The 26,639-nt window shown below is 45.7% G+C and overlaps 1 protein-coding gene and 1 long non-coding RNA gene across 2 annotated transcripts; one reads left to right on the top strand and one right to left on the bottom strand.

Moving 5' to 3' along the window:
* Nucleotides 1-664: 664 nt before the first annotated feature.
* Nucleotides 665-10,665, bottom strand: MANF (mesencephalic astrocyte derived neurotrophic factor). Its single transcript, XM_073352502.1, has 4 exons — nucleotides 10,475-10,665; nucleotides 7,323-7,450; nucleotides 5,162-5,303; nucleotides 665-1,101 (listed from the first exon to the last, which is right to left on the bottom strand). The coding sequence occupies exons 1-4, from the start codon at nucleotides 10,560-10,562 to the stop codon at nucleotides 917-919; spliced, it is 543 nt and encodes a 180-aa protein (XP_073208603.1). The 5' UTR covers nucleotides 10,563-10,665; the 3' UTR covers nucleotides 665-916.
* Nucleotides 10,666-13,397: 2,732 nt separating this feature from the next.
* LOC140914517 (uncharacterized) lies at nucleotides 13,398-25,880 on the top strand. Its single transcript, XR_012159885.1, has 3 exons — nucleotides 13,398-15,230; nucleotides 18,074-18,218; nucleotides 25,609-25,880. It is a non-coding gene; the product is annotated as an uncharacterized lncRNA (long non-coding RNA).
* Nucleotides 25,881-26,639: the final 759 nt, after the last annotated feature.

Below are 26,639 nucleotides of genomic sequence, written 5' to 3'. Positions count from 1 at the left end.
GACAGGGGACCAACGGGGAGGGTGCCGGCTTCGAGTGACGGGAGGAACGGGCGGTGGCCCGGCCCCGCACAGCGCCCCTTGCCGCAGGAGCGCAGCGAGCCCTGCTACCCGACCTCGGCCAACAGCGCCAGCCTGCTTTGGGGCGGAGGCCAGGCCCGTTCCTGACGAAAGCGGCGTTGGCTCCGGCAAGCAGCCCCGGGGGGCGCGACGGCCTCGGCCCAGCGCCTGAAGGGAGGCGCTTCGCCCCAGGCCCCCGCGGCCCCGGCCCGGCCCCCCTGCTGCGCTGGGCAAGGAACACACACCCCTCCCCTTTCCCCTATTAAACACCCTGCAGCAGGCAGGGCTGGGGTAAAGCTGCATTTACACAAGCAGGCTGCAGGCCCAGGTCTAACCCCGCCCCCCGCTTGAGACAGCGCTAGAGGCGCAGTCCCTACCCTGCCTGGAGTCTGTGACTCCCAGTGTCACAGCAAATCTCTACCACACCTTGAGGCCAGCCTGACTGCACCTACACCACAGCTTGGAGGTGTGTATGCCCACAGGGCTAGACAAGCTCAATTTTATGCACTAAAACATCACTACTGCTAGTTTCAGCAGACTAGCTTCAGCTGAACCTGCTCGTGACTTCTACTGAACTACTTTCAACTCAGATTTAGTAGAAAAAGAGTAGATTTCTTTTTACTTTAATAAAAAAATCCCATACAGATTGTGATGTCCTAAACTAAAGCAGAACCAAGAGAAATACAAACTAGGGACATGACACAACAAGGATGTTGAATGAGCATTTCACAGCTGCTCCAACTGTCAGAGCCTTAGGAGCCCACTTAAATAAGTTACAGAAAAGGCTTTATAAGAAACAAAATAAAGAGACTAATGTAGTTTGAATGAGGTGCTAGGATGATGGAGGCCACTACATTGGTCAGAGATCCGTCCGTGAACTGGCTGCCTTTGGTGCATATTTAGGCATCAGTTCATTGATTTTGCGAATATAGTCTGATTTTTCTGCACAGCCCTTGCATGTTTCATCCCAGTCATCTAGGATCTTCTTCAGTTCTTTCACTCTCAGTTTCTTCAGGTCCACAGTGCTCAGGTCAATCTGCTTGTCTAAGGAGAGAGAGAGGGAGGAATATCAGTTATTCAAAATAAGCAACAACAAATTGATAAGAAAGATGTTAATTTTGACAGCTTTTAAGGGCTTGGCTACACTTGCGAGTTACAGCGAAATAAAGGAGCCCCAGGCGCACTAGCTCACTAGCCCATCGACACTGGCAAGACATGTAGGGCGCTCTGACTCTGCGGCTACAGCGCAGCTGGTACTCCATCTTGGTGAGTGGAATAACGTTTGCTGTGCCCCTGCTGGAGCGCCATGGCACCAGTGAACAAGGTGTTGGTTTATTGTGCTCTGATCAGCCTCCAGAAATGTCCCATAATCCCCTTAAGTCAAGTGGCCGCTCTTGTCATTGTTGTGATATTGGCTGCAGGAATGTGGAAATGCCCTTTCAAAGCTCCGTGTAGAGAAGCCCGTGAAAAAAAGCAAACATTTACTGTTTGTTTTGAGTGAGAGAGAGAGAGTCGGGGGTGGGGAGGGGTGTCTGAACTTACAAGACAGTATGCTGACACCACCCCAAAAACTCACTCTCTCTGCCCCATGTACACACAACACACTCCCTGTCACACTCCACCCCCCCATTTGAAAAGCACGTTGCAGTCACTTGCATGCTGGGATAGCTGTCCATAATGCACTGCTCCCAATGCCTCTGCAAGTGCCGCAAATGTGGCCACGCCAATGCGCTGTCAGCTGTTCGTGTGGACAGACTGCAGCGCTTTCCCTACTGCGCTCTACGAAGGCGGGTTTAACTCACAGCACTCTACATCTGGAAGTGTAGCCATGCCCTTAAAGACACGTGATTGGCTTGTTACCTTCACTGATTGAGTTGCTTCTGTTTAATGTCTTTCACTGGAGAAGGCCTACTCTTGTAGAGATTAAAGAGAATCCCTGCCTCAAAGTGTTTTATAATTTACATGAAAATGAAATATAAAGACAGACAAAGGAGGGGGAGGGGAAAATGGAAATGAGGTTTAAACACAAGTACAAAGGATATTTTGTAATGAGGCAGGGTAAGAAGGAGAATCGCAATGGAAGACAAACAAGGCTGAATTTTATGCACAAGGACACATGGAATCAGTGATGAGACTGGCAGTGTCAGACTGATGCAGTCAGAGCAACAGAAAAGGAAAGTTGTTTTTTTTTTATTTAAAGGCTCTAGAGGCAATTCTGATAACTATAGCCAGGAAGCCTAACTTCAGTTCCAGGCAAATTGTTTGAAACTATAGCAAAACACAAAATTATCAGACACCAAGATAAACATGGTATGTTGGAGAAGAGTCAACACTCCTTTTATCAAGGGAAATCATGCCTCACCAATCTATGAGAATTAGTTGAGAGGGTCAACAAGCATGTGGACAAGGGCAACCCAGTTGATATAGTGGCCTTTCAGAAAGCCTTTGACAAGGTCCCTCACCAAAGGCTCTTAAGCAGTCATAGGATACGAAGGAAGGAGCTTTCATGGATCAGTAACTAGTTAAAAGACAGGAAATTAAGGATAGGAATAAATAGTCAGTTTTCATAATGGAGAGATGTAAATAGTAGGGTCCCCCATGGATCTGTACTGTGAGGTGTCAAAATTTGCAGATGATACAAAATTACACAAAATAGTTAAGTCCAAACCTGACTGAAAAGAGCTACTAAACCAGGTGACTGCAGGTGACTGCATCAAAACAGCAGATGAAATTCAGTGTTGATAAATACAAAGTAATGCACATTGGAAAACAATCCTAACTATACATACCAAATGATGGGGTCTAAATTAGCTGTTACCAGAAAGAGATCTTGGAACCATTGTGAATAATTCCCCCAAAACATCCTCTAAATGCACAGTGGCAGTCAAAAAAATGTAACAACGTTAGGAATCATTAGAAAGGGATAGATACTAAGACAGAAATCATCATCATGCCACTATGTAAATCCATGGGTATGTCCATACCTTGAATAGTGCATGCAGTTCTGTTGCCTCATCTCTAAAAAGATGTATTAGAATTGGAAGAGGAGAGCAACAAAAATGATTATGGGTATGGAACAGCTTCCATATCAGGAGAGATTAAAAAGACTGGGACTGTTTTGCTTAGAAAAGAGATGAATGATAGAGGTTTATAAAATCATGAATGGTGTGAAGAAAGTGAACAAAAGTATTTACCTCTTTCACACAACACAAGAATTAGGGTTCACGCAGCAGGTTTAAAAACAAACGTAAGGAATTACTTGTCTAAACAATGCAGTCTAAACCCATAGAACTCTTTACCATGGGATGTTGTGAATGCCAAAAGTGTAACTGGCTTTAAAAAAAGTTAATTAGGTAAGTTCATGGAGGAAAGGTCCATCAATGGCTATTAGACAAGAGGGTTGGGGATACAACCCCATGCTCCAGGGTGTCCCTAACCATCCAACTGCCAGAAGCAGGGACAGGATGACAGGAGATAGATCACTCAAAATTGCCCTGGGCTGTTCATTCCCTCTGAAATATCTGGCACTAGCCACTGTCAGACACAGGATACTGGGCTAGATGGACCATTGGTCTGACCCAGTACGGCCATTCTTATATTCAGCTGCTGAAGACTGGACCCAGTGAAGGGGAGAGAGTCTGGGACACCAGAAAGGTGGTGGTGGTTACAAGAGTTCAAATGAGACAGAAACAAGGCATGAATTAGGGTTTTGGCAGTGAGCACAGAAAGAAAAGGGCAGATTTTTATTTTGATCTATTAGAGAGAAACATAAGGTTTAGTGAAAGCCTGGATGTGAGGATTCAAGGGTAATCTCAAGAGCTGCAAACTCTGATGATAAGAGAGGACAGTGGAATTCTGCATCTCAAGAGGTGAAAGGAGAGGTTTTAGGAGGAAAGATAAGAGAAACATGACAAATGGATCTTCTTAGTAAACAGACAAATATCCATGAGAAGACAGAACAAAACAAAGATGTGGCTTGCACAGAAGAAGAGGTGGATCTGAGAATCATCAAAATAGAGGTGATGAGAGAGTGGATAGGAATACTCAGAGAACAAGCACAGAAAAATAGAGCCCAAGGACAGACACCTAGAAAGTAAAAAGAGATATTTCTGAAGGAGTGGCCACCAAGGTAGAGATCACTTAGGAGAGGACAATCATGGAGGGCTGCGAGACCGACCATTAATTAGGCTTGGCAAGGAAGACCTCATTAATGGACTGTCATGAGCAGTTTCAGTGGAGCAGAACTGGAAGCCAGACTTTTAGGGAACCAAGGAGGGACCATTTAAAAATGAAAGAGTCTCTTGTAAATGTCTTTGATAGGGTTTGGTAACAAGAAGCCCAATTGTATGAGAAGAGTTAGGCATCCAAGAAAGAGATTCTCAGAAGCCAGCAACCTGAGCAGGAAGCTGCCTAAGATGGCCAAGAGCAAAATGAAGAGTGTGCTCTAAGCACCTCCTGGATTGGGCTCTGTAGGCAAGAGGTGGGGGCTACCTTGTTTGAAAATTCTGGCAGGGTTTAGGCATGACCTAAGGCTCCATGTAACTTGATAGCTGTAGGGCAGTATCAGGACTTGCGCAGGGTTAGGCAGCAGCTGAGCATTGGTTTCATGAATGTCAGTGATGCTTAAATGTTGGACCTAGGCACCTATACAGGTAGTTAGGCACCCTTTAAGAGTCTAGCTGCAAGGGTTTGGGCTAATCCTGGGCATAAGCAATGCTGTACACTATACAAACCCATGTCTGTGCAGGAACCCTCAGAGTTGGATCAGTGCCAGACAGCAACTTTCACCTTATCACCCTATGAGGAGCCTCCAGGAACATTTAGTACACATACTTGTGCTACTGCCTGACCATTCAAACATCTCTGACAGGGGTCAGCTCAAGTTATCTGTCATAATACTTACTCTGCTGATCTTGCTGAAGAATTTAAGAGCAAGTAGCTTCACCTCATTAGCTTTCAAAAGAAAGCCACTTAAGCCTGTTTTAGATTAGAAGCAGATCCATACAAGGGATTGGGTGCAAGTACATTACCTATCAGAACAAAGATCCATACTGCAGAAAAATCCAATCATTTAACCCGATAGCTAACGTCTCCCCAAACTTACCATATTTTAGCTCACAGATCTGGCTGTCTTTCTTCTTCAGTTTCTCACAGACTTTTTCCACAGGGATGTGGTGACTCAGAGGTTTTGATACCTCATTAACCATTTTAGTGGCTGCATCGCTGGTGGCTCCAATGTAATAGCACTAGAGTGGTAAAAAGGAAAAGTATGAAGCGTCTAGTGATGCTGAGGGAAAAGAATCCTTTCAGAAGAATTCAGCTGATTTTCCTGGTTGCTTCCTCCCTCCTCTGTGCCAGAGACACTGAGCTTTCTGCCATACAAATCTCACAGTCTTGCCATGATTTTATCTCAGAATTTGTTTTATCCAGAGGAGAGGACAATACTACTGGCAGAGTCTCTGAAACCATCTGCTTTGGTTTGGATTTCTAGAGCAAGCAAAGTGAAGGGGGAACAGGAACCACAGCCCCACTTTCACTCTACCTCCTGGAAGCACCTCAGCTCCAGGGGAAGATTTATTTTCACTCATAAGGAACAGAAAGAACATGCCACCAAGAAATGGCTTATTTGGACTTTTGTCGTATGTATTTTTGACAGACTAAGTTGCATAGTTTTGCAATTTCACATTCACTGGTACAGAATATTTCTCCATGAGTCCTATTAGAGCCATGAGAAAAGCTGATTTCTCATTATGTTGAGGCTGGTTGTCCTAGTTCCTCCGAGTGACATTTTATCTGAACTGGCCCGAAGGCAGAGTTTTCTCAGTTCAAGGACAACTTGTCTGAAGTACAGTATGTCCCTAAGTTTCTCTTCAAAGATAGGGGAAGTCCTTTCTACTCGGGTCACTTAATTGTGAAAGCATTTTGAACTGCTTTCAATTAGCACTTCCTTTTGGGTTAATTTCCTTTGCCCATTTTTCAGTTCAAGGGTTGATAAGCATTATTATTTAACCATAGTTTGTATGGCAAATCTAGATGCATCATGTAATGCTCAAGGGGTACAGTAGAAAGTAAAATTTTGTAAGAATCATAGAATATCAGGGTTGGAAGGGACCTCAGGAGGTCATCTAGTCCAACCCCCTGCTCAAAGCAGGGCCAATCCCCAATTTTTGACCCAAATGGCCACCTCAAGGATTGAACTCACAACCCTGGGTTTAGCAGGCCAGTGCTTAAACCACTGAGCTATCCCTCCCCGCATTGCCCTCCTAGTGAAAAAGTTTCACCACCCTCCTAAGGAAAAAGTTTTTCCTAATATCCAACCTAAACCTCCCCCACTGCAACTTGAGACCATTACTCCTCATTCTGTCATCTAGTACCACTGAGAACAGTCTAGATCCATTCTCTTTGGAACCCCCTTTCAGGTAGTTGAAAGCAGCTATCAAATCCCCCCCTCATTCTTCTCTTCTGCAGACTAAACAATCCCAGTGCCCTCAGCCTCTCCTCATAAGTCATGTGTTCCAGTTCCCTAATCATTTTTGTTGCCCTCTGCTGGACGTTTTCCAATTTTTCCACATCCTTCTTGTAGCATGGGGCCCAAAACTGGACAAAGTACTCCAGATGAGGCCTCACCAATGTCGAATAGAGGGGAACAATCACGTCCCTAGATCTGCTGGCAATTCCCCTACTTATACATCTCAAAATGCTGTTAAGCCTTCTTGGCAACAAGGGCAGACTGTTGACTCATATCCAGCTTCTCGTCCACTGTAACCCCAACGTCCTGTTCTGCAGAACTGCTGCCTAGCCATTCGGTCCCTAGTCTGTAGCGGTGCATGGGATTCTTCCATCCTAAGTGCAGGACTCTGCACTTGTCCTTGTTGAACATAATCAGATTTCTTTTGGCCCAATCTTCTAATTTGTCTAGGTCCCTCTGTATTCTATCCCTACCCTCCAGCGTATCTACCTCTCCTCCCTGTTTAGTGTCATCTGCAAACTTGCTGAGGGTGCAATCCACACCATCCTCCAGATCATTAATGAAAAACTCTCTCACTGCAGTTCAGTTACAGGCAGAAATGAGGTCAAGCAATAGGAAAACTGGTACTGATTTATTTTTATGGTGGAGAGGGACTGCACTCCTCCTCAAATCTTCCCTATATAGGCCTATGCTGTATACACAACCATTCAGTGAGAGACTCCCAGTTTCTATCTACCTCCCAGGTGTTTTATGAATTATTCTGCAAAAGAGATGGTGATGGATCATTGTTACTTACCAGTCGGTTCTCTTTGCCTTTTGCTTCTTTGCAGGATTTCAAGAGTTCTTTTTCAACACTAGCTGGTGTGAACTCAACATCCTTGTCATTTAGACTCTGGTAGAACCTTCCCAGGAATGTAACACAAACTAATGGGGAAAAAAGATGGAAAAATTTGTTACATTTGCACTAATCTGGAAGTAGCACTTGGGGAAAACTCCTGTACAAAAACAAGAGAATGAAGGGGTTTGTGAATGAGGTTAGGACGCTGCATTAGTGACCAAGAACCTATCCCCTTGAAGCTGCACACATGACAATTACATCATAGAATATCTTTTAGAGCATGAATGAGGACAGGTGACTCAAATATCATTCATATACTTATACACCTCACCCACCTTGTCTCGCTAATACTTAGAACAGAAACAGATCCACTGAGATCCCATCAATGGCACTCGTACTGTACTGGAAGAGCAGAACAGATTCAGCTGGGGCAGTGGTTCTCAACCTATTTACCATTGTGGACCACACCCAATACTGCCTCTATGGCGCTGCAGATGTCACATGGGATGCAGCTCTGTGCTGACTGGGCCACAGGTACCAATTGAGAACCACTGAGCCGAGGGAATACAGTGCAGATTTGCTAGCAGCAAACAATAGTGCTCCCTCTATAAGTGGTGGGTGGGAAGAGCCAACTTAATGGCCAGGCTTTCTTATCCTTCCCTCCCAAAACAATAACTCAATGTCAATCCAAGGACTTTAAATATGCAACGCTATTCTGAAAATAACAGACTTTAAATATGGCACTGTCGACTCCCTGTTAATGGTCTCTCAGTGACTACAGATCAAGTCCACTCAGTTTACAAAAGGAAAAAATGCTTTCTTTAAGAGTATCAGCTTTGGAAACTCAACCTTGACCTCAACATCACTAGTACGAAAAATTCTGTGGGCCAAATGAGACCCTCAGCAGCACTCTTGCAATCCTGTTACTTTCAATGATGAGACAAGCTGTCAAACGCTGACCCTATCTCTGGTGGAAAAAATGGCACAGGTTAGGCCTTCCATACATTTTACTGATATCAGGAGAAGGAATCAACCAATCTCTATGGCCTTCAGCAACTTTTCACTCAATTTTAAAGTCAAGGGAGGGCATAAGGAGTTGAAAAATACAGGATCACCTATTTGAGCCGCACACGACCAAGAAGAAGTTTGCACTTCAAATATGTAACACTGGCAGAAAGCATAACCTGAAGTAAATAGGTAGCTGAACTTTTTCTACATGCACAGCGTCTTTTTTGGCCATTTCACGTTACTTCTCCCACATAGTGCTGTCCGCTGTTCTTGTGCTGTGGTCTGGTATTTGGATTCCAGGTGCTGCAGGGAATGATAGTGTTGACTGACTTACTCTTGAACCCGAGTTCCAGCGTGGTGTTACAGGGCACTGGAGATGCCATCTTTCAGATGAGGTGAAAAAATTAATCCCTGATTAAAGAGACCATGGCATTTTTTGCAGCAGTAGTGGTGCAAAATTCCAGAACTGCAGGGAAATTCCAAATTGGATAACTACATCTTTAAAGTTCCCCTTAAAGTTTCATCTGCAGAATCTCTTCACTTAAGAACTGCTGCATAACTCTTCTGTGCTGTTAAGTAATTCAAACCTAAGAGGCTGATGCATTTCAGTGGTGCACCATGGAGGAGTGGGCCAATGGGAGCTCGACGTGTGAGGGAAGCACCAGGAGCACCCAATGGGGTGGTGGATGGGGTGTGTGTGTTGTTAAGGAACGGGGTGCAGTTTGTATTATTAGCTGAACACTGGCACCCTTTAGCATAAAAGGTACAATATATATTACCTGAACTAGAGTATAATGGTGACCAGTCCTATATGATTTCTATTGTGTTAGTCACCATGGTATCATTTATGCTATGTAAGGAGACAAAGTTTTTTAAAATTACGTTTCACTTATGGGGTCAGGCTTGCAATTTACAAATACACTTGAAAACAGTCAAGATTCACTTTCTCCTTTACTGACCTGCCAACATTCAGGTTCAGAATTCACTTCCTTACCTATGGAAGTTCTTCCATATCAGAAAACCTTTAATCAGAATATTCCTCATGCTCCCTACTTTGCTTTATTTGGAGATTATCAGCTATTACAGAGAAAACACCCTAAACCTAGGATAGAACAGAGAAGCAAAGAACTGAGTATTAAATGGATCTTTAATGAAGGTGAACTGTGAAATGAGAGACATTCAAAAAACCAAGGGGGTAGAGTACTAAATATCAGTCTTAGAGACAGATTTTTAAAGGTATTTAGACACTTGAAGACAGTCATCAAAATAGCTTCAAATATTTGGACCCTGGTCTCAGAATTGCTCTTCTCAACTGGGTGCATGTAAGAGAGAGTTGCAGTCCTGGCTGATATCACTATGAGGGCCTCCACAGATCTTTGCAAAATCAGGACTCCCTCTTCCTGATATAAACAAGCAAAAGTTTTGGTTAGGTGTTTTAAAACAGGCGGATGGAGACAACAGAAAGCTGCTATGAAGGACAAAGCTTAATTTTTGCTTTGTAGCTCAGTTATGTCTACAGGTGTGTCTGGTTAGTAATTAAAGATCTCAGAGAAGTTTCCCCTTTAGATGTGCTATCTCTTGCCATACCACCCCTGCATTATTCCTCCTCAGGGCATAGGACCATTCAAACATTTTCTTCAGCCCTTCTCCCCACTTTATAGCAAGCCAGTTACCTACCCCTACCTCACACACGATAACTTCACAGACAAGCCAGACCATGCGCCCCCAGTGACGGGGAACCGAGCTAGGCAGGAGACACTCCAGTTCCAACAGACAGTGACAAGAGGCAGCTTCCCATCGCCTTCCTGGGCTGCTCTTCACTAAGGCCTTTTCCCTCGGAGACTGCCCAGCACCTCAGGGAGCCCCCGGGCAGCTCCCCTCCCGCTCAGGCACACCTCTCCCCCTCCAGGTAGCCCCTCAAGAAACCCCTTCCAGCCCAGGAGACCCCAGGCAGCTCAAGGAGCCCTCCCCCACCAGGAGCCCCACTCCTCCCAGCCCCGCGCAGCGTCCGGCAGCCCCCAGCCCACCGAGCCTCCGGTGAAAAGCAGCCCCACGAGGCCAGGGACTCTCCCGAGCCAGCCGCGGCGCAGCCCCTCGCTCACCCTCGCAGTCTCCCTCCCGCAGGGCCCGGCTGCCGCCCGGGAGCAGGATCAGGGCCAGCGCCGCCCAGAGCCCGTTGGCCACCCACATCTTGCCACGGCGCTCCCGGCTTCCTCAGGCGCACACGCCGCTCTGCGAGACCCCGTCGCACCCGGTTCCTTGACAACATGCACCGCCCATCCCCCACCCCATTGGATGTTCCTGGCGCTTCCCTCACACTTCGAGCTCCCATTCGCCCACCCATCCATAGGCCTACACGCTCCCTTTCCCGATTGGTCGGTCGGCAGCCGAGACGGGAGAGTTGGCGGCCGCAGATTGGACGAGGGGCAAGGAACGGCTTCAGCCGCCGGTGTCCCGGAAACGGAACAACCGCCAGGAAACGCCATCTTTGTGCGGAGCATGATCGCATAATGGGATTCGTGCAGCCGCCATCTTTGTGCGGGGCAAGTCCCTCATGTGAAGAGCTGGAACTCACAAGGAGGTAGAGAGCAGGGGCTGGCGCTTTGCTCTGGGTCTCAGGCACGTCCCCGCTCCCAGGGATACTTCGTGCGAGGCCGGGACCCCCGCCGTTGGCAGGAATCGTCCTGAAGCCAAAAGGGGCTGAGGCTAATAGGGGCCTGGGTAGCACTCTGCGGCGGCGGAGGTGGGTGCTGGAGCCAAAGGGCCTTTGGCCACCCTGGGGCCCAGGCTGGCTGCCTGACCTGGCACCAAGCACCACAGCCCAGGCTGGCTGCGTGACAACTCGGCTAGTGCTGTGGACCGGGCTGGCTCCCAAGCCCCAGCTGCCCTGGATTCATGGGCTCACCCCCTGCCATGCTTCACATTCTTTTCAACAAGCAAAGCTTTCACGTGAGGTTGGCTCTTGCAGTGATTGGGGATAGAAGGGACCAAGGGGACCCCAAAGACTTGGTACACGGACTGGATCTCAGCGGGTCAACATGGCACCGTGGCCTACGATCATGATTTTTAGAAGAAAGCTGTTAAAGTCACAGAACCTGACTAGGGGAAGCAGCCAGGAAAAAGAAGAGAAGAGTTTGTGCCACTCTTCAGAAAGCCCAGGCACTAGATATGCACAAGGACAAAGAATAGAGAGCAAGGCTTCTAACCCCACGTGCTCAAAAATTGTCAGCGTTCAAAATCATAAGATTGAAATTTTTATCATAAAAATGAGATTCTTTTAAAAATAGTAATAACTGTTGTGTGTTTTTAGTTGCCATTTGTTTTTGAGACACTGGGATTCACACAGGTCACCCTTTCAGACTTTCCTTTGCCACCGTAAAGTGGAACTTACTTAAAAAAAGAAAGCTGAGATTTCCATATAATTATATGAATCCAGGAGTTAAGCCTTCAAGAAAAACACCAAATATTGAGAGAATTGAGATAAAATTGCCAGAATTGGCAAATGCTCCATTTTCTAGTTTAGCTGTATTGCCTTCCACAGGATTTTGGAGTTGGATGAGAAGATTCAGCACAAATATTTACTCAAAGGAAAAAAATGTTGCTTAATAGCCTGTAAACCAATGACCTCAAGTTAAGGCTGCAAAATGGTTTCCATTCTAATTTCATTTTGGCCATTTAAAACTTTGGTTTGCTGTGTTGGTGTAGCTATGTCGGCCCCAGGATATTATAGAAACACAAAGTGGGTGAGGTAATATCTGTTAGTGGACCCACTTCTTTTGGTGCAAGTTTTCAAGCTTGCACAAACTTTTTAAAACTGTCTACTGACTCGAAGGGCATGGCTACACTTGCAGATGTAGAACGCTTTGAGTTAAATCAGCCTTCGGAGAGCGCAGTGGGGAAAGCGCTGCAGTCTGTCCACACTGATAGCTGCAAGCGCACTGGCGTGGCCACATATGCAGCACTTGCAGCGGAACTGGGAACGGTGCACTATGGGCAGCTATCCCACAGAGCACCTCTTCCCATTCTGGCACTGTGGCTTGTGGGAAGGGGGCGAGGGGTGCGGGGCATTGTGGGTCCTGTCCCAACGCCCCATGATGCATCGGTTTGCATCCCAGCAATCCCTGTCCACATTTGGTGCCATCTTTCAACATTTTTTGTACTGTGCACTCTGTCTTCCCTTTCGGTCTGTGGGAATGGAGCCCGAACTGCTGAGGAATATGCTGACGAGTCTCGCCAGCACATCACATTTGGCAGTCGGGTTACTCCTTAAGATCCAAACTGACAATGAGGACTCTGACGATGATATTGAGTCGTGTAACGCATACGACACTAGGTTGCTTGTGGCATTCATGGACATGCTCACCACAGTGGAACGCCACTTTTGAGCTCGGGAAACAAGCACTGAGTGGTGGGATCACATTGTCATGGAAGTCTGGAATGACAAGCAGTGGCTGCAGAACTTTCAGATGAGAAAAGCCACTTTCATGGGACTGTATAATGAGCTCACACCCACCCTGTGGCGCAAGGACATGAGATTGAGAGCTGCCCTCACAGTGGAGAAGCAGGTGGCTATTGCAATCTGGAAGCTGGCAGCTCTAGACAGCTACCGATTGGTTGCAAACCAGTTTGGAGTGGGAAAGTTGACCGTTGGAATCATGTTGATGCAAGTTTGCAGGGCCATTAATCACCTCCTGCTCAAAAGAACTGTGACTCTAGGTAATGTGCATGACATTGTGGCTGGCTTTGCACAAATGGGTTTCCCTAACTGCGGAGGGATGATAGATGGGACACATATTCCAATTCTGGTATCAGCCAACCTAGCCTCCGAGTATGTTAATCGGAAGGGGTATTTCTCTATGGTTCTCCAGGCACTTGTGGATCACCGTGGGCATTTCATGAACATTAACGCAGGCTGGCCCAGAAAGGTGCATGACGCATGCATCTTTCGGAAGACTGGCCTGTTCAGGAACCTGCAAGCCTGGATCAAGTCCACTTGGCGCTCCGTGATACTTATCAGTGGAGCTCCATGGATTTGTCCCAGCGCTCCTCATTCTGCTGGTGGATCCTCCTTTCACTCTCCCTCCACTCCTGCACTTTTAGATTCTCATTAAGGGACTGCTGCATTACTTCATGCAGCATGTCTTCTTTGCTTCTACATGGCCTCTTCCTAATTCTTTGGAGTCTTTTGGCTGGTGATAACACGGACAGCTGAGATCTCAAGGTTGCATCTGTAAAGGCAAAATGCAACACTTAACAGACGCAGCATTGTTCCAACCAGTCAAAGCAATGATTCCCCTGTACTTAATGGCAAGCACAGTCTACACAATAGCATAATTTGCCCGTCCCAAAGTGAGTGCACATAACCCACAGGAGCCCCAAAATGGTGAGTAAGCACAGGGTCAAGGGGGACTGATTGTTTCATGGCTGTACTGCCCTCTGGGTTTCTGTGCCTTGGGGAGAGCCAACAGCTGCAAGGGGCCCCTATACTGAACACTCGCCCCACATTTTCCACAGGAGTTCATCCTGGAAGATATCTCGCTGCTGAGGGTGACCTGGGAAGCAAGTGAGGGTCTTCTACTAAAATGAGGCTTTTGCCCTGGCCCATATGCAGCTTGCCTATGTGCAGCAATGGTCTCCCCAACCCTCATGGCACAGTGTCGCGGACACGTTAGCCTGACTGGGACAAGGACGTCAGGTGCTCTCCCAAGAAACCTGCTCAACCACATTGCCCAAGTTCTGGATGAGACCTTTGAAAAGATCACTGAGGCCGATTACTGCAATGTGAGAGAGCACATCAACGCCCTATTCCGCATCTAGGCATGCATGCAGCCCTAACCCTCCTCGTCCCAAGAGCCCGCACCAAATAACTTCCTTCCCAAAATAAAAGCCGCTTACTGGGGACCTCCTCTGGTGTTTGTCCTTCCCCAAGCACCAGCCGCCGCGACTGGCTACCTTCCTCCTGGCTTGAGAACAGCTCCTGGCTGCATGCATCTAGGGATTCTGGGGTGTCTTCCTCCTCCTCAGCACCCTCACTCCCACTTTCCTCCTCCTCCTCCTCCCCCTGCCTTGTTGAAGTGGGCTCTGAAATGTTCATGGTGATACCAGTCAGCTCTGTGTTCTTAGGGAACCAGGGCACAGTATCTAGCCTGTCTGACTCATGAAAGATACCCCCCCACAAGCCTCTGCTTAAACCAAAACCCATCAGAGAAAAGACTTGCAGAGAGCAATGAAGGGCGGATGGGAGACTCACCTAGACCCCTACTGACAAGGGTGACAAGTCAGACATCTCCATTAGCATACAGAATGGAAAACAGAGACAAGTCCCCTAGCCTCATCTGTATGAAAGATGACACAGGGAGACATCTCGATTTGCATACAGAATGGAGAACAGAGAACCGCACTGAACTCTGGGACCAGAAAAGCAGGGAAGCACAGCATCATGTGGGATCTCTGCTCCAGATGTTAATGAACCTACGCTTGCACACACCCAGCTCAGCAATTATCAGACCAATTCTAGTAATGAATCCTTGATTGATATCCAAAATACTGAAGCAGCCTTGTTACATTGTGAGCTCCCTGGAAGAAAACACCACTCAGCCAAGAGTGATCAGCTCCTATTGTTTAGCCTAATGAAAACCCTTGAGTCATCAGTTTACCCACAAACAAATCTAGTGTTCTCCCTTGAACCATTGTTGTTTCTCTACAAAAAACCCTGCCTATGTTCAAGTAAGTGTTGTGATGCATAGACCCAAACTCTGTATCAGTGCCACTGGGACTCCATCTCCTGACTGATTGTGCTGGGGGCTCTGCCTGTCTCCAATACTCAGGACCCTGAGCTACCACCATCAGAGATGGCAGGTTTGTAGAAATTTTGGTGGTGCCCAGAACCCACCCCCCAAACTCTGTCCCCCACCTGCCTAAGGCTCTGGGAGGGAGTTTGGGTGGGGGGGGAGGAGGTCAGGGGTGCAGGTCCTGGGTGAGGATTAGGGTGCAGGAGGGGTGCAGGGTGCAGGCTCTGGGAAGGAGTTTGGGTGCTGGGTGTGGGGGTGCAGGAGGGGGTGAGGGGTGCAGGCTCTGGGCTGGGGGTGGGGTGTAGGAGGAGGTGAGGGGTGCAGGCTCTGGGAGGGAGTTTGGGGATCAGAGGGGGTGCAGAGGGAGGCTGGAAGGGAGTTTGGGGGCAGGAGGGGGTGTGTGGGAAGGGGTGCAGGCTCTGGGAGGGAGTTTGGGGATAGGAGGGGTGCAGGGGTGAGGGCTGAGGATGAGAGGTTTGGGGTGTGGGAGGGGTTCAGGGCTGGGACAGAGGATTAGGGTGCAGGGGGATGAGGGCTCTGTCTGGGGCTGGGGTTGAGGGGTTTGGGGCATTGGAGAGGCTCAGGGCTAGGGCAGAAGGTCAGTGTAAGGGCAGCCTGCCCTGCCATTATTGAATGGGGGGCACTAGGACCCTGCGGCAGCAGTTGATGTGGGGAGCAGGCGGAGCAGAGTCAGCGTGAGCTGCAGGCGCCGGGGGAGGGGAGTGGGGGCAGCAAGTGGGGGCCGGGGGACACTCAGGGGAGGTGCGGGGGGGGGTCAGCAGGTGGGGCCAGGGGAGAGACCCAGCCGCAAACATTGGTGGAGCTGGGCCCCTGGGCACCATGAGTGAATATTGCTGAGAGAGTAATTTAAAACCCCAGATATGCAAGTAGATCAGGAAATGTCTAGGAAGACGCGATTAGGTTTATTCCTTTTATTTCGTTATGGCTTGTGGATTCTTCTGTGCTAGCCCCAGGTGCTTTTGTTTTGCTTGTAACCTTTAAGATGGACCTCAAGAAAGCTATTCTTCATGCTTATTCCTTGTAGTTGTTTTTTTAAAATCTAGCAAAAGCCTAAATTCCCAGATGTATTTTCTTTCTTTCTTTTTTATTAATAAAATTTACTTTTTTTAAGAACAGAATTGGATTTTTGTGTCCGAAGAGGTTTGTGCACATGTTGTTTAATTAGCTGGTGGCAACAGCTGATTTCCTTTGTTTTTCTTTCTCAGTTCTTCCCCGGGGGGGAGGGGGGTAAAGGGCTTGAGGGTCCCCCACAGGAAGGAATTCCCAAGTGTGCTTTTCTGAGTTCTCAAAGGGGTTCTGCACTTGGGTGGTGGCAGCATCTATCAATCCAAGGCCAGAGAAAAGGTGTAACCCTGGAAGTTTAATGCAAGCCTGGAGTGGCCAGTATTAATTTTTAGAATCCTTGCGGGCCCCCACCTTCTGTACTCGAAGTGCCAGGGTAGGAAATTAGCCTTGACACCTTCGTCTGCAGCCAGATTAAAAGAGCAGCCATGAGCTGAGAAGCAGGAAGTCACATCCTCACATTCCATCTAAATTACATTAAAACAATGTGATATCAGGCTGTTAAGATGGAGACCCCATCCTAATGGCACCCATTGTCACCAGATAAAGAAACAGATCTTAAGATGATTAAAGAAAACTTAGTTTGATAGCATCCTGTCTGTCAAGAAATCACTTATCAATAGCTGTGGTTGCAAAATCCTCATTTCTTTATTGTTTTGTCATTATGGTCCCACTTCCCTATTGTTTATCTGTATAGTCTCTGTCCGGTTCTTTGTTTCTGTCTGTTACATAATTAATTTTGCTAGGTGTAAATTAATTAAGGTGGTGGGGTAGGATTGGTTAGAGAATTTTGTTACATGATGTTAGGATTGGTTAGTAAAATTTTAGTATAATGATTGGTTAAGGTATAGCTAAAAAGGACTTAAATTTCACTATATAAACTGGGGTCCAAAAGGAAGTTCTTTGGGAACCAACTCCAGGACAGAGCCCCAAAGATCAGAGCTGCCAGACCTCAACACTGTGCCAATGACACCGTGCAGAAACTGGAGTCCTCCAGGTGGACCTGATCCTGACTGGCCATCAAGAAAAGTTCATCTATCTTATTGGGAGTGGAGAGCACTGTATGTCTAGCATGTGCATTCTGTTTGGGGTAATTGTTAATAAATACAGGTTATGTAGTATCTTACTGTGTAAGACTCTTTCACCAATAAAAGGTCCTGCACACCTGCTGAAGTAGTATACACCTGGAGCCCTACGTATTGGGAAAGGGTGTGGGTATTTAAATTGACAAGGTTAATTACACCCTGAGCCCTATGAATTGGGTATGGGCGGCCCTCAGCCCTACGAATTGGGTCAGGGTAGGTGCTTTTCACCTGGAGCCCTATGAATTAGGAAAAGGTGGGGATGCCTAAATTAACCTGTACCTTAATGTGTGCAGGTAACAACCTCAGGCAAGCACTGAAGAGCTCTAGTCAGTCTTCTATGGTACTCAGGAGAGGAACTCCCTTTTCTGCACATTAGTAGAACTGCCAGTTATGGGATGGCATAGAACCATATGATCTGAAGGGGCCGCAAGGGTCATCTAGTCTAACCCCCTGCCAAGGTGCAGGTAAGTACATCAAGTGGTTGACTTTCGGCTGTGCAGCAACACATCTTTCTCCTCGTCAGAGCAATCTACCTCTAAGTTATGGAACCAAGAAGAAGCCAAGCCTGGAGGCAGAGGACCTGCAGGTTGGGGTGCAGGATCAGCCTGTCACTTTGAGAGAGCAGGAGGGGAATGGGCCAAAATGGAACTGGAGGACATATTGCCATCTGTGTCAAGTAAGAAAACCAGATTTGTTTTGGCCAGGAGGGGGCAATCAGAACAACTCTCGCTTTGTCTTGTAGAATTTTCAACTGGACCTTGGATAGAAGAGGAAATCAGGGGAAGGGCATACAAGAGGTCTCTGTCCCATGGGAGGATGAGGGAATCTCCAAGTGAATGCTTCCTCAGGCCAGCCCTGAAGCAGTAACAAGGACAATTCTTGTTCTGGTAAGTAGTGAAGAGATCTGTAGTTGCGTTTCCCCAAAGGACAAATATGTCTTGAAGCACCTCTAAGTTGAGTTCCCATTTATGGTCGTGAGAAAAGTTACGACTGAGACTGTAGGCTGTCACGTTCTGTATCCCTGGTAGACAGACAGCTGAACTGAGCACATTGTGATGGATGCACCAGTTCCAAAATTTGAGTGCTTCCATGCTTACAGAGGGAGATCTGGCACCCCCTGGTGATTATGTAAAATATATAGGTCATATTGTCCATTGTGATCTTTGAGTGGGTTTTCCTGGTGAAAGGCAGAAAGTGTGCACAGGTGTTCCTGATGGCCCTTAGCTCCAAAAGATTGATATGGAGGGTCACTTGCCTGGAACCTTGAGTTTCCCAAATTTAATAAAATCATATTTGGCCATGACAGCTTGGTAGTTCGTGACTCTGATGAATACGCCTTTCTCCCAAAGAGATCTAGCCTTTTCCAATCCCAACTGTATGGGGTCGACTTGGCGTGATGTTGCTTGCCTCATGCATTAACTGCATCCACTGTGATGGAGCTGGGTTGCGGATGTTGAAATAGAAAGTCTGCTTGGGGAGGGATGTAGTATTTTTTTGTCAGCTCTCTTGCTGGTCGATCTGATGGAGGCTGGTGTCTGTCAGATGACTTTGGCAGGATCTAGAATCGCCTCATTAATTGGAAGGGCAATTGTGGATGAGGAGGAGGTGTGCAGACTATCTACCAGCTTGTGATGTGTAGCTGCCACCTCCTATAGGGAATTTGCAGCTTATTCATCACCTTCTATGTAATGTCTTGGAAGTTCTTGAAATCATCAACTAGTGATGGGGGGTGGGGGGGAGGAGGGGGCAGGATTATAGCCTTAGCTGGTGAAGATGAGAAGTCTGTTGGAGGGGTAGCTTCCCTTTTGAACCTTTCCTCCTGTTCCTCAAAAGCTTCCGTCTCCTCTGGTTCAGGGACAGTGATTCTGTAGGAGAGTATCTGGTAGACTCTCTCTGAGAGACACTAAATACCCATGAAGTATGGGATCTGTACATTTTCCAGAGATCCCGATATGGCCATTGTGGGTGAAGGACATGGATGGTGTAGGGTACACAAGGAGGCCTGTACCAAAATCATGGGTTAGCTCAATGGAATTGAAGGGGACCCTTTTATTGTGATGGTGGGCCATGATGAGAAGCGAAGGAAATGACATCCTCTTGGTCACTGTCAGACTCATCACCAGGTAAGGGTAGTGTTGACCGGGGTATTGGTGGTATGTGGCCCAGAGCCGAGGGTGATTTCGGGCACCAGAATGTGTTCGGTACCAGGGCCTCAGTTCCGAATAATGGGAATTGTGGTTCTTCCCCATCAGGTCTCTAGGGTACCAGAACTCTTATGGTACCATTGGCAAACTCGGTACCACAGAGATGTGTCCATGGTACGTTGTCGGTACCGATGGCTGTGAAGGTGCAGCGCATTCCCTAGATGAGAGCTTTGTTGCACCCGGTACCAAAGGTTTTCTCGGTGTTGGTTCATTTGTCTTTGCCCATAGGGGGCACTACTGTTGTCTCATGGCCTGAGCCCCTGCCATCTCTAGGCGGTGCGGCAGACCTCACAGTGATTAATCCCGTAGAATTTTCAACAGGACCTTCTCAAATAAAATAATCTTTTATAATGAAAAGGGTTAGGCAACCGAAATGTAGGGGTCACTACCAGCTCTCTGTACCTCCTGATAGACACAGCATAGAAGGCTCAGGTCATGGTGAGCAGAAGCGTGTGAGCAAAGATGGATTCGTGCCACCTTTGTGGTCTTTTGAGTCTGCATTGCTGCAAGGGTCAAACAGTTCCTGAAGTAAGATAGAGCCTAGGGCTGCACTAACTTATAGCAGCATCTCTAGAACTACCTGTGTGGTGCATTGTAGCCCAGAATTCCTCAATTAGGGTTGTCAAACGATTAAAAAAATTAATTGCGATTAATCACGCTCTTAAAAAAATTCATTGTGATAAATCGCGCTCTTAATAATAGAATACCATTTATTTAAATATTTTTGGATGTTTTCTACATTTTCAACTATATTGATTTCAATTACAACACAGAATACAAAGTGTACAGTGCTCACCTTATATTTATTTTTGATTACAAATATATTCACAGTAAAAAACAAAAGAATTAGTATTTTTCAGTTCATCTAATACAAGTACTGTAGTGCAATTTCTTTTCAATTAGAACTTACAAATGTAGAATTATGTACAAAAAAACCGTGCATTCAAAAATAAAACAATGTAAAACTTTAGAGCCTACAAGTCCACTTAATACTACTTCAGTCAATCGCTCAGACAAACAAGTTTGGTTACAATTTGCAGGAAATAATGATGCCCACTTCTTGTTTACAATGTCACGTGAAAGTGAGAACAGGTGTTCACATGGCACTGTTGTAGCTGGCGTCACAAGATATTTACGTGCCACATCTGCTAAAGATTCATATGTCCCTTCATGCTTCAATCACCATTCCAGAGGACATGCGTCCATTCCGATGACAGGTTTTGCTCGTTACTGATCCAAAGCAGAGCGGAATGACATATGTTCATTTTCATAATCCTAGTCAGATGCCACCAACAGAAGATTGATTTTCTTTTTTTTGGTGGTTCGGGTTCTGTAGTTTCCGCATCAGAGTGTTTCTCCTTTAAGACTTCTGAAAGCATGCTCCACACCTCGTCCCTCTCAGATTTTGGTTGGCACTTCAGATTCTTAAACCTTGGGTCGAGTGCTGTAGCTATTTTAAGAAATCTCACATTGGCACCTTCTTTGTGTTTTGTCAAATCTGCTGTGACAGTGTTCTTAAAACAAACGTGCTGGGTCATCATCCTAGACTGCTATAACATGAAATATATGGCAGAATGTGGGTAAAACAGAACAGGAGACGTACAATTCTCCCCCAAGGAGTTCAGTCACAAATTTAATTAACGCACTATTTTTTTTTTAACGAGCATCATCAGCATGGAAGCATGTCCTCTGGAATGGTGGCCCAAACATGAAGGGGCATACGAATGTTTAGCATATCTGGCATGTAAACACCTTGCAACGCCGGCTTCAAAAGTGAGAACAGGCCATGCAAACACCTGTTCCCACTTTCAGGTGACATTGTAAATAAGAAGCAGGCAGCATTATTTCCCGTAAATGTAAGCAAACTTGTTTGTCTTAGCGATTGGCTGAACAAGAAGTAGTACTGAGAGGACTTGTAGGCGCTAAAGTTTACATTTTTTTGTTTTTGAGTGCAGTTATATAACAAAAAAAAATCTACATTTGTAAGTTACACTTTCACAATAGATTTCACTACAATACTTTTCAGAGTAACAGCCGTGTTAGTCTGTATTCGCAAAAAAAAAAAGGAGTACTTGTGGCACATTAGAGAGTAACCAATTTATTTGAGCATAAGCTTTCGTGAGCTACAGCTCACTTCATTGGATGCATACTGTGGAAAGTGTAGAAGATCTTTTTATACACACAAAGCATGAAAAAATGGGTGTTTACCACTACAAAAGGTTTTCTCTCCCCCCACCCCACTCTCCTGCTGGTAATAGCTTATCTAAAGTGATCACTCTCCTTACAATGTGTATGATAATCAAGGTGGGCCATTTCCAGCACAAATCCAGGGTTTAACAAGAACGTCTGAGGGGGGCGGGGGGTAGGAAAAAGCAAGGGGAAATAGGTTACCTTGCATAATGACTTAGCCACTCCCAGTCTCTCTTCAAGCCTAAGTTAATTGTATCCAATTTGCAAATGAATTCCAATTCAACAGTCTCTCGCTGGAGTCTGGTTTTGAAGTTTTTTTGTTGTAATATCTCAACTTTCATGTCTGTAATCGCGTGACCAGAGAGATTGAAGTGTTCTCCGACTGGTTTTTGAATGTTATAATTCTTGATGTCTGATTTGTGTCCATTTATTCTTTTACGTAGAGACTGTCCAGTTTGACCAATGTACATGGCAGAGGGGCATTGCTGGCACATGATGGCATACATCACATTGGTGGATGTGCAGGTGAACGAGCCTCTGATAGTGTGGCTGATGTTATTAGGCCCTGTGATGATGTCCCCTGAATAGATATGTGGGCACAGTTGGCAACGGGCTTTGTTGCAAGGATAGGTTCCTGGATTAGTGGTTCTGTTGTGTGGTATGTGGTTGCTGGTGAGTATTTGCTTCAGGTTGGGGGGCTGTCTGTAGGCAAGGACTGGCCTGTCTCCCAAGATTTGTGAGAGTGTTGGGTCATCCTTCAGGATAGGTTGTAGATCCTTAATAATGCATTGGAACAGTTTTAGTTGGGGGCTGAAGGTGACGGCTAGTAGCATTCTGTTATTTTCTTTGTTAGGCCTGTCCTGTAGTAGGTGACTTCTGGAAACTCTTCTGGCTCTATCAATCTGTTTCTTCACTTCTGCAGGTGGGTATTGTAGTTGTAAGAATGCTTGATAGAGATCTTGTAGGTGTTTGTCTCTGTCTGAGGGGTTGGAGCAAATGCGTTTGTATCGCAGAGCTTGGCTGTAGACAATAGATCGCGTGGTGTGGTCAGGGTGAAAGCTGGAGGCATGTAGGTAGGAATAGTGGTCAGTAGGTTTCCGGTATAGGGTGGTGTTTATGTGACCATCGTTTATTAGCACTGTAGAGTCCAGGAAGTGGATCTCTTGTGTGGACTGGACCAGGCTGAGGTTGATGGTGGGATGGAAATTGTTGAAATCATGGTGGAATTCCTCAAGGGCTTCTTTTCCATGTGTCCAGATGATGAAGATGTCATCAATATAGCACGAGTAGGGGCGTTAGGGGACGAGAGCTGAGGAAGCATTGTTCTAAGTCAGCCATAAAAATGTTGGCATGCTGTGGGGCCATTCGGGTACCCATAGCAGTGCCGCTGATTTGAAGGTATACATTGTCCCCAAATGTGAAATAGTTATGGGTAAGGACAAAGTCACAAAGTTCAGCCACCAGGTTAGCCGTGACATTATCGGGGATAGTGTTCTTGACGGCTTGTAGTCCATCTTTGTGTGGAATGTTGGTGTAGAGGGCTTCTACTTCCATAGTGGCCAGCATGGTGTTATCAGGAAGATCACCGATAGATTGTTGTTTCCTCAGGAAGTCAGTGGTGTCTCGAAGGTAGCTGGGAGTGTGGTAGCGTAGGGCCTGAGGAGGGAGTCTACATAGCCAGACAATCCTGCTGTCAGGGTGCCAATGCCTGAGATGATGGGGCGTCCAGAATTTCCAGGTTTATGGATCTTGGGTAGTAGATAGAATATCCCAGGTCGGGGTTCCAGGGGTGTGTCTGTGCGGATTTGATCTTGTGCTTTTTCAGGGAGTTTCTTGAGCAAATGCTGTAGTTGCTTTTGGTAACTCTCAGTGGGATCAGAGGGTAATGGCTTATAGAAAGTGGTGTTGGAGAGCTGCCTAGCAGCCTCTTGTTCATATTCTGACCTATTCATGATGACAACAGCACCTCCTTTGTCAGCCTTTTTGATTATGATGTCAGAGTTGTTTCTGAGGCTGTGGATGGCATTGCGTTCCGCATGGCTGAGGTTATGGGGCAAGTGATGCTGCTTTTCCACAATTTCAGCTCGTGCACGTTGGTGGAAGCACTCTATGTAGAAGTCCAGTCTGCTGTCTCGACCTTCAGGAGGAATCCACCTAGAATCCTTCTTTTTGTAGTGTTGGTAGGGAGGTCTCTGTGGATTAGTATGTTGTTCAGAGGTGTGTTGGAAATATTCCTTGAGTCGGAGACGTCGAAAATAGGATTCTAGGTCACCACAGAACTTTATCATGTTCGTGGGGATGGAGGGGCAGAAGGAGAGGCCCCGAGATAGGACAGCTGCTTTTGCTGGGCTAAGAGTATAGCTGGATAGGTTAACAATATTGCTGGGTGGGTTGAGGGAACCATTGCTGTGGCCCCTTGTGGCATGTTTAGAAAGTTTAGTGTCCTTTTTCTTTTGTAGAGAAGCAAAGTGTGTGTTGTAAATGGCTTGTCTAGTTTTCCTCGTGGCTGGACTTTACTAAGTGTGTGTGGAAGGTTGGTTTTTTATGAGAGTATCCATTTTTGAGAGCTCATTCTTTATCTTTCCCTGTTTGCTGTAGAGGATGTTGATCAGGTGGTTCCGCAGTTTCTTTGAGAGCGTGTGGCACAAGCTGTCAGCATAGTCTGTGTGGTATGTAGATTGTAATGGATTTTTTTACCTTCAGTCCTTTTGGTACGATGTCCATCTGTTTGCGTTTGGAAAGGAAGATGATGTCTGTCTGTATCTGAAAACCTGGATTTGTGCTGGAAATGGCCCAACTTGGTTATCATGCACATTGTAAGGAGAGTGATCACTTTAGATAAGCTATTACCAGCAGGAGAGTGGGGTGGGGGGGAGAGAAAACCTTTTGTAGTGGTAAACACCCATTTTTTCATGCTTTGTGTGTATAAAAAGATCTTCTGTACTTTCCACGGTATGCATCCGATGAAGTGAGCTGTAGCTCACGAAAGCTCATGCTCAAATAAATTGGTTAGTCTCTAAGGTGCCACAAGTCCTCCTTTTCTTTTCACTACAATACTTGTATGAGGTGAATTGAAAAATACTATTTCCTTTGTTTTTCATTTTTACAGTGCAAATATTTGTAATAAAAAATAATATAAAGTGAGCACTGTACACTTTGCAATCTGTCTTGTAATAGAAATCAGTATATTTGAAAATGTAGAAAAACATCCAAAAATATTCATTTCAATTGGTATTCTATTGTTTAACAGTGTGATTAATTGTGATTAATTTTATTAATCACGATTAATTTTTTTTAGTTAATAGCGTGAGTTAACTACAACTAATCGACAGCCCTACATGCAATTCTATAGGCACACTCCTTTCCACTTCCAGGACTGCCCTCTCCGCTGGGGCTTGCAAATGAGGGGTACATTGGCTATATGCTGCTCCTGCATAAGGGGAATTCTCCTTGGCTCCTGGTGGCTCTTATGTGGTTCCATATGCTGTTGCAATGCATACAGGGATAGCAGGGGCCAGAAGTGGCCCTATTCTTATTTTATTACAAAATACATGGTCAGTGTTGCTATATTGGGTGTATTGATTTTGCAGTAAGTCTGTTGTTTGATCTATGCGCAGTGTTATAGATTTGCTTCACTAATTTTTCTTCCCCCACTACTCCTTGCCTTTTGTAGATGCATGAATACTGAAAACAAACAACCTAATTATAGTAATTTAACTGTAGGGAGGTACTTCACCACCACCAAATGGAAGTTTAAGGTGTATCCTAACATTAATTTAAACCAACATTGACTGCAGCCCTGTATTTCATTTTCTTTGCTTGGTTGTGAATCCAAAACCTCTAGCTTTTTCTCTTGGTATTTCTTTCTCTCTCTCTTCTTTAGAACACAGGAACTGCCATTCTGGATCTCATCAAGAGTTCATCTAGCCAGTATTCTGTTACAGACCGTGTCCAGCACCAGATGTTTCAGAGGAAGGTGCAAGAAACCCTTCAATAGGCATTTATGGGGGGATAACTTGCCCTGAGATTCTCCTTTTAACCCCCCAATAATTAGAGATTTGCTTGTGCCCTAAAGTATGTTTATTTTCCTTCCCAAACTATTGTTTATTCTTTTAATATTTGCTATAACAACTCTGAATATTCTTATTAACCATATACAGGTTGACTTCTTTTTTTTAATCCTAGGGTCTTCGCCACAGTAATGAAATGTGCTACAGCATTCCACAGGCTAATTGTGTTGTGTAAAGAATAATTTCCCATCATCAGTTTTGAATTTGCCACCTTTCAATTTCATTCAATAGCTCTCAGTTTTTGTGTTATAAGAGTGAATAGAAGTTCCCAGTCTACCCTCTCAAGAGCATTTATCATGGCCTCCTATTCATGTCCTGAGATAGCCTTATTCTTTTCAATCATGAGCATTTCCATACCTCTAATAATTTGCATTGTCCATCTCTGAACCCCTTCTTATGCTGCATCATTCGTAGTTGGGATGACTTGAACTGAACGCAGCAATCTAGGTGAAAGCATATAATTGACTTATATAATGATATTTCATATTTATCATTTTTCTAAAAAATTTCCTCAGACATCCTAATATTTTGTTTGTTTTGACTGCTGCTGCACATTGAGCGGATATGTTCACACTGAGGCTCAAATGTTTTCCCCAAATTAATAGTTAATTTAGATCCTAGTAAGCTGTACAAGTAATTCAGATTATTTCCTCCACCGTGCATTACTTTGCATTTGATCTGGCATCATGTTGTCTATTTACCTTGTGTGGATAAGTCCATCTGAAGTTCCTCAGTCTTCTCCAGTGTTGACCACTCAAGTAATTTTGTGTCATCTGCAGATTTTGCTACTTCATTGTTTTACCCCCTTTTCCAGATAATTAATAAATATATTATACAACACAGG

The sequence above is a fragment of the Lepidochelys kempii genome, chromosome 7 (assembly GCF_965140265.1).
Source record: "Lepidochelys kempii isolate rLepKem1 chromosome 7, rLepKem1.hap2, whole genome shotgun sequence".
Classification (NCBI taxonomy): Eukaryota; Metazoa; Chordata; order Testudines; family Cheloniidae; genus Lepidochelys; species Lepidochelys kempii.
Note: the sequence above shows the minus strand (reverse complement) of the source record. Positions and strands in the feature narration are given on the sequence as shown.

Coding starts and splice junctions, on each gene's coding strand:
- MANF (XM_073352502.1), bottom strand. CDS start 10,562: ATGTGGGTGGCCAACGGGCTCTGGGCGGCGCTGGCCCTGATCCTGCTC. Junction 5,304..7,322: donor AAGGCAAAGAGAACCGACTG/GTAAGTAACAAT, acceptor TTACCACTCTAG/TGCTATTACATTGGAGCCAC. Junction 1,102..5,161: donor GATCTGTGAGCTAAAATATG/GTAAGTTTGGGG, acceptor CTCTCTCCTTAG/ACAAGCAGATTGACCTGAGC.